A 14,591-nucleotide genomic window follows, 5' to 3' on the forward strand; every position below is an offset into this window, starting at 1 on the left:
ACTTAAATTCATCTCTCAAATCAAGCAAAAAAAAAAAAAGACAAAGTATTTTATAAGTAATACTTTTCATTATGAAAATCCTTGCTCAAGTTTGTTCCTGTTTTTGGCAGCCAGTTAAGTTTAATAGACTGCGGGACAAACGCTTTGAGATGGGTCAATGTATTGTTGCATTGTTGTCCAAGTTCATTAGACAGATGCTTGTGGCATTCAAGTTGACATTGATGGATTGAGAATAGGAATGGGAATGTGAATGTGAATCTTGCTTGAGATCCTGCAGCAGGATGTATCTTGAAATCGTTTAAGTGAAATGCTATTTTCGTTGTCTTAGGGTTTACTGACCTTTCTGGCCAACGAATTGATGTTGCTTGAAACCATATAAACTGAACCCAGTGCTGATGGAAGCTCTACAATCCAAGCATAACAAGCACCAAAAAAAAAAAACAAAAAAAATCTTTTACAATAACAAGTAAATGTCTTAAAATATATAAACAGAAGCAAATCAAATACATCCAATACATTTCAGGGGGTAGTCGTATTTAGTTAAGTTCATGGCCAAAAGCCGTGTGCAAAAAAAAAAAAGGAAAGAAAACAAGCGACAATTGATTGGCAAGTTGGCCGAGTGGTCGTTTTGGTAAGATGGGCGTATGGGGGCGGGAGGTGTGGATAATGGGACAGGTTGGTGATGCGTGGCCAACAGCACGCGTCGAGATTTCCCGTTGAGCTTTTTATATACTTATAAATAAGTTAATTAAAAAGTGAGACAGGCAAAAAAAAAATGCTATACACACTCACAGGAGTGTAAATGAATTTATACAAAAGCCACAGCGATGGCAACGTTGGCAACAAAAACAACAACAACAACAATGACAACAATTACCTTGAAAATGTAAATGTAATTAAAGAAAAAACGACGCAGTGCCACAGAGAGAAAGAGCGAGAGAGAGAGAGAGAGAGAGAGAGAAGAAACTGAGACTGAGCATGTTGGATAAACAGATCTGTGGTAAGCTTACAGGCAGCACTGCAAAAGAGTGTCACAATCACATATTTAGGTGGCAGCAGCCAATATACAATCCACTACCCCAACCATTCCCACACTCCCCCCATTCCACACACAATTGCAGCCAAAAACAAACATCATTAGATAATTTTTGGCTAGCGCAAAGATTGACGAAGATAAATTTGCCCGTGTAACGTTGGCACCCCAAAGGAAATGGAAGAAAGACAACAAATGCCAAATAGACAGATATTATAATAATATAATATTTATATATGAATAGGGAAAAACCCTGGGGGAAAATTATTCAGCCAATTTAGTTTTAGTCTCTATATAAACAGACTTTATCTGTCTTTCGTTTTATACTTTCCTTATTACTAAGAAACTAACGCTTAATAATCTTTTCCAATAAATTTAGCGGTTAAACTAAAATCATTTAGAGAGTTTAAATCTTTTACAAATTAGAAGATGAATAGCGTTTACATTAAGCACATTTAGAATTGAAATCTAGCTATTAAATTGGCATTTAATTTTGATATGTTCATCACTGTGTGTTGCCACTGTACTTTCAAGTGATTTGCGGCAATTTGGGTTTTGATGCGGAACAAACATGGCTAAATTCAGGGATTTGTGAATCTCACCCGGGATGCTGGCGAGCACTTGTGCGGCGGTTAAATTGATGGACACAACATTTCTGGCGCTGACATTAATGACAATTGCAATTGTTCAGCAGCGAAACGAACCGCGGCCACTTCATGATTAAAATGCAGATGCCTATTATGATGATGATGATGAGGATGTGTTGCCAGCTTTGCTCGCTTTGCTTTGTTTAATGTCAGCTGGCATTGCTGTTGACATTGTCAATTAATGTGAGATTAACTTGTTTGCAATTTTCACAAAATTTTCTTATTTTTGGTTGCGTGCTCATAACAAGTCACGCATACGCACAGTTTAACGAACTCGGCGAACTCGTCGTCAGATGTTTGCCAATTAGCCTCAGGGGCGCCTCAGCGATGTTTCACACACACACACACACACACATATATCACTTGGACTTCCGTTTCCGGCGCTGTCACTGCTCGCGTGCCAAATGATGTGTCACCTGTCCCAAAAAAAAAAACAGAATTCTTAAAAAACACATTTGACGAGGCGCAGCAATAAAAAAAAAACGTCCATTGGCACTGGGCCCACAGAGCAGAGGCAACTGGGGTAGTAGCTCAGTAGTAGTAAAAGAAACAGCAACAAAAAAAGGTAACGATTGCCTCCTGTGAGAATTGAACTCACGACCGCTGGTTTACAAGACCAGCGCTCTGCCACTGAGCTAAGAAGGCACCTGACGCACAGGCCCCAGCTGAAAGAGTTGAAAGACTCGTCTCAATTGCATTAGATGTGAAATGTAATTAGCTAAATGGCCTCTTCATGTGATGACTGCTTGCCGCTCTCTGCTCTGCTCTGATAAGAGTACGTTACAATATTGAAGCGAGCTTATCAAAACTTTCGCTTGAACAGTTCTCATTTTAAGTTAACGATTTTGAACAGCAGGCAGCAGCAGGCAGGCAGGCAGTCGGAAAACTGGTTGAAACTTTTTAACAGGATCTTTGCGTTTACCTTGACATGACAAGATTGTCCTTAAGTCGTGCGTAAATCACAACAACTTACAACTTACAACTTGTAACTAAAAGTTTCTTGTGTAAATTTATCTTTCCCATTTCCATGCGAACAATTCAATTAGTCTATGGAATTCAAGTCGAACACGTGATTTCTTAATTATTATTTCGAATTGGCCACATTGCAAATACTATGTTTATTTAGTAGAAATTGATTGAAACCTGATTGAAACCAAATGGGTTACTTAGGGTTATTCGTGTGTTTGGGAAGTTATCTAAATTTGTTTATTTCTTCGCTCATATAATTTCAACAAGGATATCGAGCCTGAATTGCACTTAAGACTTTAAGTATTACTTTTCTAGAGGTCCAACCATTATTAAAAAGCCTTGGTTTTTAAATTCTCATCATTTCTCATCAAAGTTTTAAGCAGTTTCTACAAGCACTTTTTGAGATATCAGAATCGCATCTCCAACTTTATATAAAAAAGCGCTCTTTCTTTAAATCTGACTTAATTTTATAAAGTTAAGGCTCTCGAATGTGCTCGCTTCCCCCCGCTCGCTTCCAGCCTGTTTATGGGGACAATTTTGAACTCCTCCTTACAAGCAGATTTTGTTATTACTGAATTCATAACAGGCCATTAATTAATAATTTCCGCATTTTACGCATTTTACAATAATGTGGTCAACCGCAAAGCATTCAAATTAAAATCATAAAATATGGTTTTATAGATTAAAGTATTTGTAAATAATGTGTGTGTGTGTGTGTGCTATTTTTGCTGTTGTTGGCTTTTGTTGGGCAAATATTTGATGGACGATACGAAGTGTCCTCATTAAAAGTATACTCATGTCAGTTTAATATTTGCTCGTGCTATAATTATGTAAATAGACAAATGCACAAATAAAAACAAACACACAATACACAATTCCTTGGGGTTTGTGCGAGAAATTCGTTTATTAATTTTCATACGAGTTTTTCACATTTTCGCATTGGTATTTTGTGTTTTCTCTTTCATCACTTGTATATAAAAATTCGAAATATGACCATTATGCAAATTTTGTTGTGTTTAGCTCGATTGAAAAGTTTATCTTTTTACGCTTGAGAATTTAAATATTTGAAGTGAAACATGATTTTAAATGTAAACAATACACACGACGCTTTCTATTTGTTTGTGCTTGCAGCCAAAATACAATTAAAAAAATATATAAATAACATTCCAATAGAACTAAATATCTTTAAGTACGTGTGGATAAACTGCCACAATTATATATAATTCCCTCTAATTGCTGTTTTTATCACCAGTTTTGGCTCCTGAATTACGCATAAATAATGCAAACGTTGTCATTAAGGGACTCGGTAATTAATGCGACCAATAACATTAGTTATACGTATTTAAAATGTGTACCAAGCGTTTGCGTTCACATTAGGCGAATGCCATTCAAGAAGATATCCTCGACTCTTGCTATATAGTTTCGTGAGCAGCTTGACTTGATGAGGCAATATGTCCAGTGACATGTGACATGTCCGCCTTAATAATCGAAAAAAATGGAAAAAGATTCGGATAAAGCTTTTCATTTATGTGTGTTATTATTAACAAATTATTAATATCGGTCTACTATAAAATATAACTTTCATAAGAACATTTTCGGTTTGTCAAACTTAAGGGGTAGATTACTAGGATTCAGAAATTGATTTAAAAAAAACGTTCTCACTTCTTATTTTTTATTCAATAGCAAGTAATCTTCAAATTGGGAGTAGAATATTCATATTCCTATTTATATATTCAAAATAGAACAATTATGCACTCTTTTATCTCCATGTGATTTCAAATGATTAGCAAAGGCCAACTAATGGCAACTAACTAGACTGCAAGAGTCGGAGTAATGCTAGTTAGTTACTCGCAGCGGGCAGCAAACATGCCACACAATTAATTGGACTTCAACGAGCGTTGAGGTTGAGTGTTGCACTGCGACTTGTGGCAACGAAGCAACGAGGCAACGAGGCGTATGTGTGACTGAGTTGGCAGCCCAAGTGGCAAATCATTTGGCTTGGCAGCCTGCAGCAAGCGATGCTGCTTAATTTGCGGCTGCACTTCAACGATCAGAAAAAAAAAAAACACACACACACACACATAAAAAACTGAAACTCCGTTGAAATTTTAGACTCGGGGGAGTGTCAGAGATGGCATAAAATCGTTTCATTCCAAGTGGTAAATGGGGAGGGGTGTGGACAAAAGCGTTGTAGCGTATGGCAGCCATTTTGTAATGTGTAATAAATCCTTGCCCCTTGGGATAGCATTCAAATTGCAAGCAGGTAGACAACTGACTAGCATATACCCTGTAAAAGTCAAAACTTACAAACACATGACCTTTTTACAACTAGAAAAATAAACATGTCCAGCATGCTCAATTGCCTATGATTACAGGGTATTACAAAGCCACAACACGCTATAAAAATGCCAAAACCAAAAGCAGAAGAATGTCTCGACTCTTGAATAAACAATAGCTCATTAGAGATTACAAATGTGACCTTGATATGAGTGAGGTTCATCAACACAATAATAACGTATGATATCAAGCTGTAAACATTATCTAATTGGACACATTATATCAATTGCAATTCTGAGAATATGCTTTCGATTTGTGCTCAAATTTCCAAGCTGTCCTCGTTCATGGCTGACAAGGGTGAAGGCTCGTTTGTCTGTCTGTGACGCAATTTATATATATTATATTAATTCACCAGAATTAAATCATCAAAAATACTGTAATTAACTGAGTGCTGAATGCAATACTTGGAAATATCCAAAATGATAGCCCGAATTTATTTTACTTTGTGTTTATTTGCTGTGTTGTAATACCTATTTATAAATAGCGACAATGTTCGCTCATTTCTATAGATCCTTCTTCAACAATTGGCAAACACCTGGCGGATGTCCGGCACATTTCGGGCGTACAACAAGCAGCACAGTTATGTAACATAACAACAACAATACAGATGCTTGAGGGATCAACAATTCCCGGAATTTACGAGGAGACATCATCATTGGACAGGCCTTCAACTAACAATGCGATTTGTATATGGCAAATTTGTTTCACTTGAATAATGCTTAACGAACGAACGAACGAAACAAATCAAAGCATTAAATTATCGATTTTAGTGTGGAAATTGGGAATCATAGCTAGAAACTTGCTAAAATCATGACTTATATTTATATTTATATATGTAGAGCTTGTGACTTACCGATATTAACAATGCCATGGTTGGTTAGTTCCCAGCATGACTGTAAGCGTAATATGCTCAAACTGTGACTTTGCTTTGGTGAAAAGTAGCCCAGGGCAGCATCTGTGACATGGTATGCCTGTTGGTTTGAACAGAGCAGAACAGAATTCAATTAAGGATGCGCCCATGTTTGGCACACACACACACACTCGCAATACTTGCCTGTAACGAGAACTCGTATAAGGATGGCAACAGCTGAGCAACCGCACCGACCGCCTCGTCCGCAATGTTGATGCAGTCCGCCAGTGACAAGGACACGATCCGCGGCGTCAGGCAGGCCCAGAGGCCCGCCTCGGTGACCTCATTGCAACCGGCCAACTCAAGTTCAAACAAGCTCTGCAATTGTCATTGTAAACACACACAAAAACACATTTACAAACCTTATTGTGTCTTTCAGTATTCTTTTTTGTTTTTGTTTTGCTTTTTTAATTAAAAACCAAACAAATGTTTATTGCAGTAAAAAGGAAATATTAGAGAATGCGACAAAGTATTCAGATACATTTAATTAATGTTTCTAATCACTCGGAAATTAACTTAATAACAAAAGCCTTTAGCTAAGTTTTCAATATTAGAAAGCAATTTAAAAAGCTTTCAACTAAGTTATCAAAGGTATTATTTATATGTGTATTTCAGTTTTAGATTTTGACATATTTTAAAGGCTATCTGAGATTTTGAACAATGCCAGTTTAGAAATGAATTTCATGGAATAAGATTAATGTTTATAATCATTTGGAATATTTGAAATCAACTTATTAATAAAAGCATTTAATATAGCTGAAAAATACTGCCTAGTACTAATTCTAACTTGAAATTCACATCTTTTTTTGCGAATATATTAGAATGAGGATGATAATTTTAATACAAACATTTTAAACTTGAAATTTGAATTTTAGTGTTGCCAGCATGTTTGCATTTAAGTGTAAAATCGACTATATATTATCATTTTACACCCCTTCGCATATGTAATCGTAGACAACAAGTTTCGCATGCCTGCATTTAAAAGGACTTGTAAATTTCACAGAATGACTCAACCTTTGACCTTTGCAAGAGCAAAACATCTGAGCAAAAGACGAAGAAGGCAAGCAAAATATTTTACAATAAGTCGAGTACTGGGTAAGGCGACCCACATTGCGTGCCAGACAATGTGTCGTCGGGGGACTCGATCTGGCTAGTCACCATTCAGTTGTTGTTGTTGTGGCAGGCAGTTTAGTTCAGTTACTGGGCGACACTCAAGAACTTTTGCCCCACGCCGCGGCCCAAAAACAAAAAGCGAGCAAAAACATGTCAAATCAAAGCACAATGGCAATAAAGTTGCGTCGAATAAAGCAATCCGGAAACATGACGCAAAAGCAAGGGCAAAAGCAAAAGCAAAAGCAAAAGTTGATAGGAAATGCGAATTGTCGAAAAATGGGAAAAGTGGCAAATATACAATTGACGACATAAACAAGCAAGTTAGTAAGTAAAAAAATATTTATCGCTAACTGCATCAACAATTAGACGACAATAAGCAAGAAACATTCGCTGTAATTATTTACTTTTAAGTTACGATTAACTTTTTGTGTTAATAGCCATAAAGACAATAAAATTATAAACAACAATTGATAATTAATATCAATAATAGTTGAGTCTACAATCAGCAAATACCTCGAAAGTGTTTCATTAGATTTCCCTTATATTTCTATTAATTGTTTATAAGTTTTTATCTAGTAAATCAAACAGCATAATAGCCGATATAATATATGACATAAATGCTGCTAATTAGTTAGTCCCACTAATTGACGCACCCGTTCACTAAATGACTTCATTGTTCATGGTAAATAGTCTGCGAGCCTTTATAACATTTTGCCAGCTGGCATTTATGGAGAGCGTAGCAAACTTTTATACTTTTTTTCTGTACACCCAACAGTGGCTGGCAACAAACGTATCCAGGGCAACTTTATTTGCACATGTCTGTCACAAAATCAATATGCCACATAAGCAACGAGAACCAACCAGTTTAGGTTTATTTATTGTAATTGTAATTGTGGTTTTTGCTTTTTCGTCTATTGCATAAATTTATTATATTTAATTCAAGTGGTTAGCATTAATTTTTCCATATATTTGCAATTACCATAAAACTATCAATTACTTTAAGTTTCGACTACTTTTAGCTACTTCATTTTGTTTTGTCTTTAAGTATGCATAATTTATGGGTCAGCAGGGTTCAACGACGGCTCGAAAGTACACATTAACTGTTTTTGTAATGCGGAAATAACGTATACGCCGCGTGTGCCCTGAAAAAAGGCCACCTATTAAATATGTATGCATGGCAAATGCTGTCGCATTTCCGCCGCATTTTCAAACTGAACCTATATCATCACATTACTACACTCAGCAAAAATAGTCGCCCTTCATTTCAAAAAAGGTTTTTGTAAATATAAGCAAAAAAAATCGTAAAAAAAAATATAAATGGAAAGCATTATTTATTTTAAAGGAAATCATTCCACAATTTAAATACTTATTTCTTTTCTGCATTTTAGTAAAGTGCACTCAGTTATTAAGCAAAAGAAAACCCTTAAGTTTTACATGGCATATTTAATGAAATTCGGTGCGATTTGTTTGCAGAGTGTAGGGACTGGACTTGTTAATGCAAATAAAAGAAGACAGATGCATAGAATGCTCAACGCAATCCCCAAGGTCAAATTTTCGATAAATATATATATAAATACATATATACATAGATGTATGGTACTTGGGGCTGACAAGTGTTCGAGGTCGCTGTGCGTGCCATTCTTGTTGACATTTCCAGTGACAGCAACTTTGCAATCCAACCATTTGTCGGTCAGGCCAAAAGCACTCCCACATACACACACAAACTGAGACAAGAACAAACTAGGCTCATGAACATGACATGCATTCACATTGAATTAATGCCGACATTGCAGATTGACACGCAGCCACCAACTGGCTGAAACAACAACCACAACTATATGGTATATATATATATATATGTACATATATCTGGTATGAGCAAAGCAGCCAGAATGTGAGTTATTTCATTTAACTTGGCCACAAGCAGTTCACAAACATTATCCACTTTACTCATGTGTATCTATCTCACTCTCTATCTATTTCCAGCTGCGGCTAGTGGATTATATTGCCAGATTGCTTTGTATTGGCCCATGAAACTGAATAGATTAGTTTCATGCAACTACAACGAACTCTGCTGTATTGTCAACAACTGACGGCAGCAATAAGGGCAGCTAATTAGTTTGGGGGCCAGTCAAGTCACTGTCAGTTAAATAACAGCAAACGATTATTGCTGCTTCATTACTAACTAACTATCTATAGGGATAATAAAATAGAAATGTGATATGTTAAAGGCACATATTATGCATCAAAACTAAGTAGTAATATGTAAGCGACCCATAATTTAGTTTACGTAAGACAAATGAGTATTTAAGAACAACTGAAATACTAATGAAAAAGATGATAATGAGTACAAAAAGCGAGTCAAAGAACTATAGAACAAATATAGTAAACCAAATTAGCTTAAATGCTACAAATGTTTATTGTTTATTTATTTCATTTATATTTATTTTTATTTTATATTTATTCATCTTACTTATCAAATTTGAATGACTATTTCAAATCAGTTGGGCTTAAAACTTTTGGCAGCAAACATTTTGATGCATCTCATAAAAGATGTAGCATGCAAATCGCACTCATTACAACTATATGCATGAACGTTCTATTTAATTTTATATATACGCATTTTGCACAAATTAGCTCAACGAAATATTTCAGTAAATTAAATAAAATTTATGGCACTGCTTTGAAGTGATGTGCGCTTGAAATTGATCGCATCAATTCGTTATGAGATTGCAGCAGCAGCACACCATAGAAATCATCACACGACTTTCAATTGCCACCACATATTAAATATATAATATATATATATATATATATATATATATATATATTTATATATATATGTATATACATATACATATTTTCGGGGCAGTCTTTGTATGACACACTTAGCCGTTTAACACGTTTCATTTCGTTGCCGTAGAGCTCAAAATAAATTTGAAAATACTTTTCACTTTTATTTTGCACGGCGGCAGGAATTTCAGTGAGTGTTTTTTCTATACTTCCGTGGGGTAGTATGATTATCTTGTGAAGAAGAACACACCTACAAGCCCACAGAGTATATAATCTTGATAAGCATTACTAGTCGAGGCGATATATAGCTATATCTTTCTGCCTATTTCATTAGTCGCTCAGGTTTGAAGCTATCTTGCTGAAACCGAATTTTTGCGGCAAATAATCAGTCAGAATCATACGGATCGGATCACTGTATTATATAGCTTTCATGGATATAATCGGTAGTTAAATAACTTATTTTACGAAAAACTGTTTAATTTACCAAGCTATTCAGAAATCATTCCCCAGCAATGCGGATAATATTGCTTACGTTCTTACATTTGAAAAAATAATGATGAATATCGAAGTACTATATCAGTACTATATCATATAGCTGCCATAGAAACAATCGGTTAGATTATTTAAATCTCAAAGTCGAATACTAAGTCTGATCTGCAAGGGTATCTACTCTTCGGCGTAACCAATTTATTTGTTCTATTTATTTCTGTTGGCGTGTGACTGACCATCGTCAACTTGACGACGCTCTCTGCTCTGATTTTGGACTGCTTTTGGTCTGCTCAGATGTGCTTCTCTCTTCTCTGCTCTAACAAGCCGCCCACGGTCATGGGTAGTGGTTGGGAGAATCACATTTGACGGAGCGACTAAAAAGATGACAGCGCACAGATGATAAATACAAAATAATCTATCTAGTTTATCTGAGCTGAATGCAGCAGATGTTAGGTACAAGAACTCCATAATAATGGTAAGACAGCTTTGGATTAAGGAACATGACTTTTGGAAAGTGGACTAGAAATGGGTATGAAACAACCACAAGACAAATATATTAATTCAGCAAACCAGCTTTCAGCTAATATGATATGTGTTCTGAAATATGTCAAATACAAATGATAGAAAAAAAGAAATAAATAAGAAAATGTTCTTGTGGGCAAACAGAAAAGAAGAGATTAAAGCAAAAAGCAAACAAAAAGCTAAAATTTAAATAAAAAAAAAAATATTTTAAAGCAAAAAATTACTCGAGATGAGGCTTTAAAGAAATGCTTGAAGAAATTTAGAAAGGAAAGAAAGGATATCTGAAAAGTGTCTACTGATCCAGGTCCACGATTTAAACGTGTCTTTAAATTCGACGAGAGTATTTTAAGATTTAAGAACCTTAGACTTAGAATCTGTATAATAAAGAGTACAATTTCTTAAACAACTTCAAAATAAAAAAAGTTCACTGAATACTTTAGGCATCAACTTTCCCAAATTCATAATTGGTCTAGATAATCTAATTAGGCAACCCCAAATTCGATAAGGATATTTAAATGAATATAAATTGAAAATGTAATTTAAAGTTAGTCCAAAGACAGCTTTTCAAGAATATTATGTTTCCCTTTCGCTCACCTGCAAATGGTCCAAGAGTGTTTCCAGGCCGCGATCACTGATCGAGGAGCAGCGTAGACTCAGCGAATGCACATGTTTGGAGGCCAGCGGAAACGAGTGGACAACGTCGAGAGCATCCTCATCGGAGGCGCCGACCAGTCCAAGGGCATGGAACCCTCGTCGAATGAGCGAATTGTAGAGTTTGGCCCGATCACAGGCGGGCATCTGGCGGAGATCGCGACACTGCAGCGTCGGCAACAGGCCGGACCAATAGCGTGGACTCCGATAGAGGATGTCGCGCCATTTGATGCACACCTGGGCGAGCACACGACGCTCGTACGGCGAAAAGTATTGAAAGAAGCGATTGAGGAAACGATCGTCCAGTAGCAGGGCATCGATACTTTGCATATGTGGCGGGTGCTTGAGAAGGATGAGCGCAGTTTGATTGACAGACGATGCCGTTGCCGCTGCTGCCGCCGCCGCCGCAGCTGCGGCCAGCTGATTGAGCTGCGTCTGCGATTGGGCAGCGCCACCACCACCATACGGATGATGATGATGCAGATGCGGATTGGGCAACTGTTTGCGCAACTGTAACGGTGTACCACCGCCCGACGCTGCCGTCGCCTTCTGTGCCGCGACCATGCCCATTGTGCTGAATGTGGGCGATGAGCCGGGCGCTGGAATCATAATATTCATTTGCTTGGCAATCGATTTGACTGTGGGCGTCGGTGGCGCACCCAGTGGCATGTTGCCGGGCGGCGCTGGCATCATATGATGATTGGAATTGATAAGCGTGGAGCCAGCCATCGCTTGGAGTTGTTGTTGTTGCTGCTGTTGTTGCTGCTGCTGCTGTTGTTGCTGCTGCTGTTGTTGTTGCTGCTGTTGCTGTTGCATTAGGAGTTGCGATGCGGGTGCCAATTGTTGCGCATTGGACAGAGAGATGAGCGTGGGTGCACCGGCAACACTCTGGCTGGCATTCTGATTAGCCCGCGTTGGTTTATCGGGCGTTTGTTGTGTGCCCGCCGCGACGGCATTTGAGCTGTTATTATTCGAGTTGGAGTTGGAATTGGAGTTGCTGCTGCTGCTGCTACTGCCACCGCATAGTGCGTTTGTCACACGCTCCATTACAGAGGTCTTCCCGCTGCCCGACGATGAGTTGGAGGAGGAGGTGGCACTGCTCGAGCTGTTGTTGGAGGAGGAGGTGTTGTTGTCACTGCCACTGCCATTGTTGCCATGATGATGCTTCGAGCGCAAACCCAAACCGTTGATGCGTTTCGATAGTTCGGCGGAGGCTCTCTCGACCACGCCCTGCGCCGAGATCGATGACATCGTTTGCTGAAACAAATGCACTTTGTCACTTTGCTCTCGCCCTCTCTCTTCCTTTCACTCTGCCTAGAGAGTCTCTCTCTCTCTCTGTCAATATATTTTCTGTCTCTTATATAACGTGCAGCTGCAACATGTTTCAGCGTTGTTGACCTTGTTGCACCTGCTCCTTCTTCCGTTTTGCACTCAGCTGTAAGCATGCAGAAAGGAAGCGTTAAAGAATTACAAATTAAGTACACTCAACTAAAAATATAGACAAATTTTGAAGGTTTTCTACTTTGCTTACAATATTATTTGTTTATAAACATACATATATATAGCACATTAAATTAGACACGTTAATCAACGTATTGAAAGCTTATTAGAATTGAAAATTTAAGAATTTCTAATTCAAGTATTTAAATCAAGACTCAAACCAAATATATTTATATACATATATTCATAAGAAAACCTAATGCTATACCACGAATTATCTTATGCGTTTACTTGCATATGGAAACAATGTTTTTCTCTAAGTGTAGCCTTGTTAGTGGTGCACTTTTTACGACCCTGCAGCGTCGTTCAAATGCAAACGGCAAACGCAAAACTCAAATCAGCGCAAATTTATGTTCCATTTTCATGAAGTGCTTGCCTTGCTTTTCCTTCCTTTTGTTGTTCCATTGCACGGCATCCGCCCTGCCTCATATCCCATTCATCACTCCCCATTCGCCCACTTCCACCCATTTACCGACTCACCCACTCATCCGCTCACCCACTCATCCATTCGGCATTTGCGATTTGTTGTGGCTGCTAAGAACTTCGGCAATAAACTAAAAGTGTATGCAAAAGAGCTGAAACTGAACTAAAATAGAACTGTGCCAAGGCAATTTTGACTGTTTAAAGGTTCTCTGAACCATGGATTCAAGGTTTAATTCACATTCGACATTAAAAGAAAACTAGTCGAGATAGTTCGATTAAGAGATAACCCGAAGACATTGGTATTCTATATGAATATACGTTTCGGATAACAAAAATCTGAATTTCTTACTCGATCCCAATGAAATTATTACAGTCTGTTCGTTTCATCTTTTTACTATTTATCTATTATGGAACTATTGTACTGTAATATAAATCTATTGAAAAGCTTTTATTTTTAGAGTTGTGTTTTGTATAGCCATCGTATATCGAGCTGTATCGATATATTCGAAATAAATGCGCCTATCGATAAAAATAAATAAACTGCGTTTGGTAAAACCGAAATGATATACCAAATTTGAAACCTATAGCTCGTATAGTCTTTCAGATATCACTAACAAATGTTACTAAATTGCAATTTTCCCATTCATTTTCCAGTTGAAAGCGGAATTTCCGCTAAGGCAAGCTAACAACATGTTTGCATTTATTGTTCAAGCCAAGGTTGACCATTCAATTAGCCAAATGGCCAAATGCAACCTGAAAATTTTAACAAGGACATTAAAAGGATGACCAGCAAACGATTTACTAATTGCATAGCTATTTGCTAACAATCTTACTTTAAAAGCCACCATTATTTACGTTTTCTTAAGATGTTTATTCAGTTGCATAAATGAAAAATGAAATTCAGTTACAAATTTGAGTTCTAGAAACAGAACGTCAAATCTTACTTTCGAGCAGAGATAATTATATGCTCAAGCCAAAAACCGTGTCAAGTGTGTCTCTCTGTGTGTGCATGGGTGTGTGTGGGTGTGTCGGGTGTGGGTGGCAATTTAAGAACTTAACCTGCTTCCAATCTCAGACAAATGGGGTTATTAAAAAACAAAATCTAAGACTTGAGCAAAATGCTCATTAGGGGCAAACAAAAGGAAAACGGAGAATGAAAGACAATTTAATTGCCATAAATATCTGGGCCCTTTTATGCCACATT

At 37.3% G+C, this 14,591-nt stretch overlaps 1 protein-coding gene and 1 non-coding gene across 9 annotated transcripts in view; both read right to left on the bottom strand.

Annotated features, from left to right (window-relative positions):
• The window catches only part of LOC6556562 (F-box/LRR-repeat protein 16), a 28,109-nt gene that overhangs the window by 11,077 nt on the left and 2,441 nt on the right, over positions 1-14,591 (bottom strand). Inside the window, exons 1-5 of one of the 8 annotated variants that reach the window (XM_032742932.2) lie at positions 13,737-13,817; positions 11,408-12,899; positions 6,041-6,214; positions 5,840-5,957; positions 5,419-5,704 (exon numbers count right to left, since the gene is read on the bottom strand). In XM_032742932.2, the coding sequence (XP_032598823.1) occupies positions 5,691-5,704; positions 5,840-5,957; positions 6,041-6,214; positions 11,408-12,715 (1,614 nt within the window). In that variant the 5' untranslated portion in view covers positions 12,716-12,899; positions 13,737-13,817 and the 3' untranslated portion in view covers positions 5,419-5,690. The other 7 variants (XM_032742918.1, XM_032742920.1, XM_032742924.2 and 4 more) reach the window with 7 other exon arrangements.
• On the bottom strand, positions 2,254-2,325 carry Trnat-ugu. Its single transcript has one exon. It is a non-coding gene; the product is annotated as a tRNA-Thr (tRNA).

Source organism: Drosophila grimshawi, unplaced genomic scaffold (assembly GCF_018153295.1).
Source record: "Drosophila grimshawi isolate 15287-2541.00 unplaced genomic scaffold, ASM1815329v1 contig_44, whole genome shotgun sequence".
In the NCBI taxonomy this organism is placed as follows: Eukaryota; Metazoa; Arthropoda; class Insecta; order Diptera; family Drosophilidae; genus Drosophila; species Drosophila grimshawi.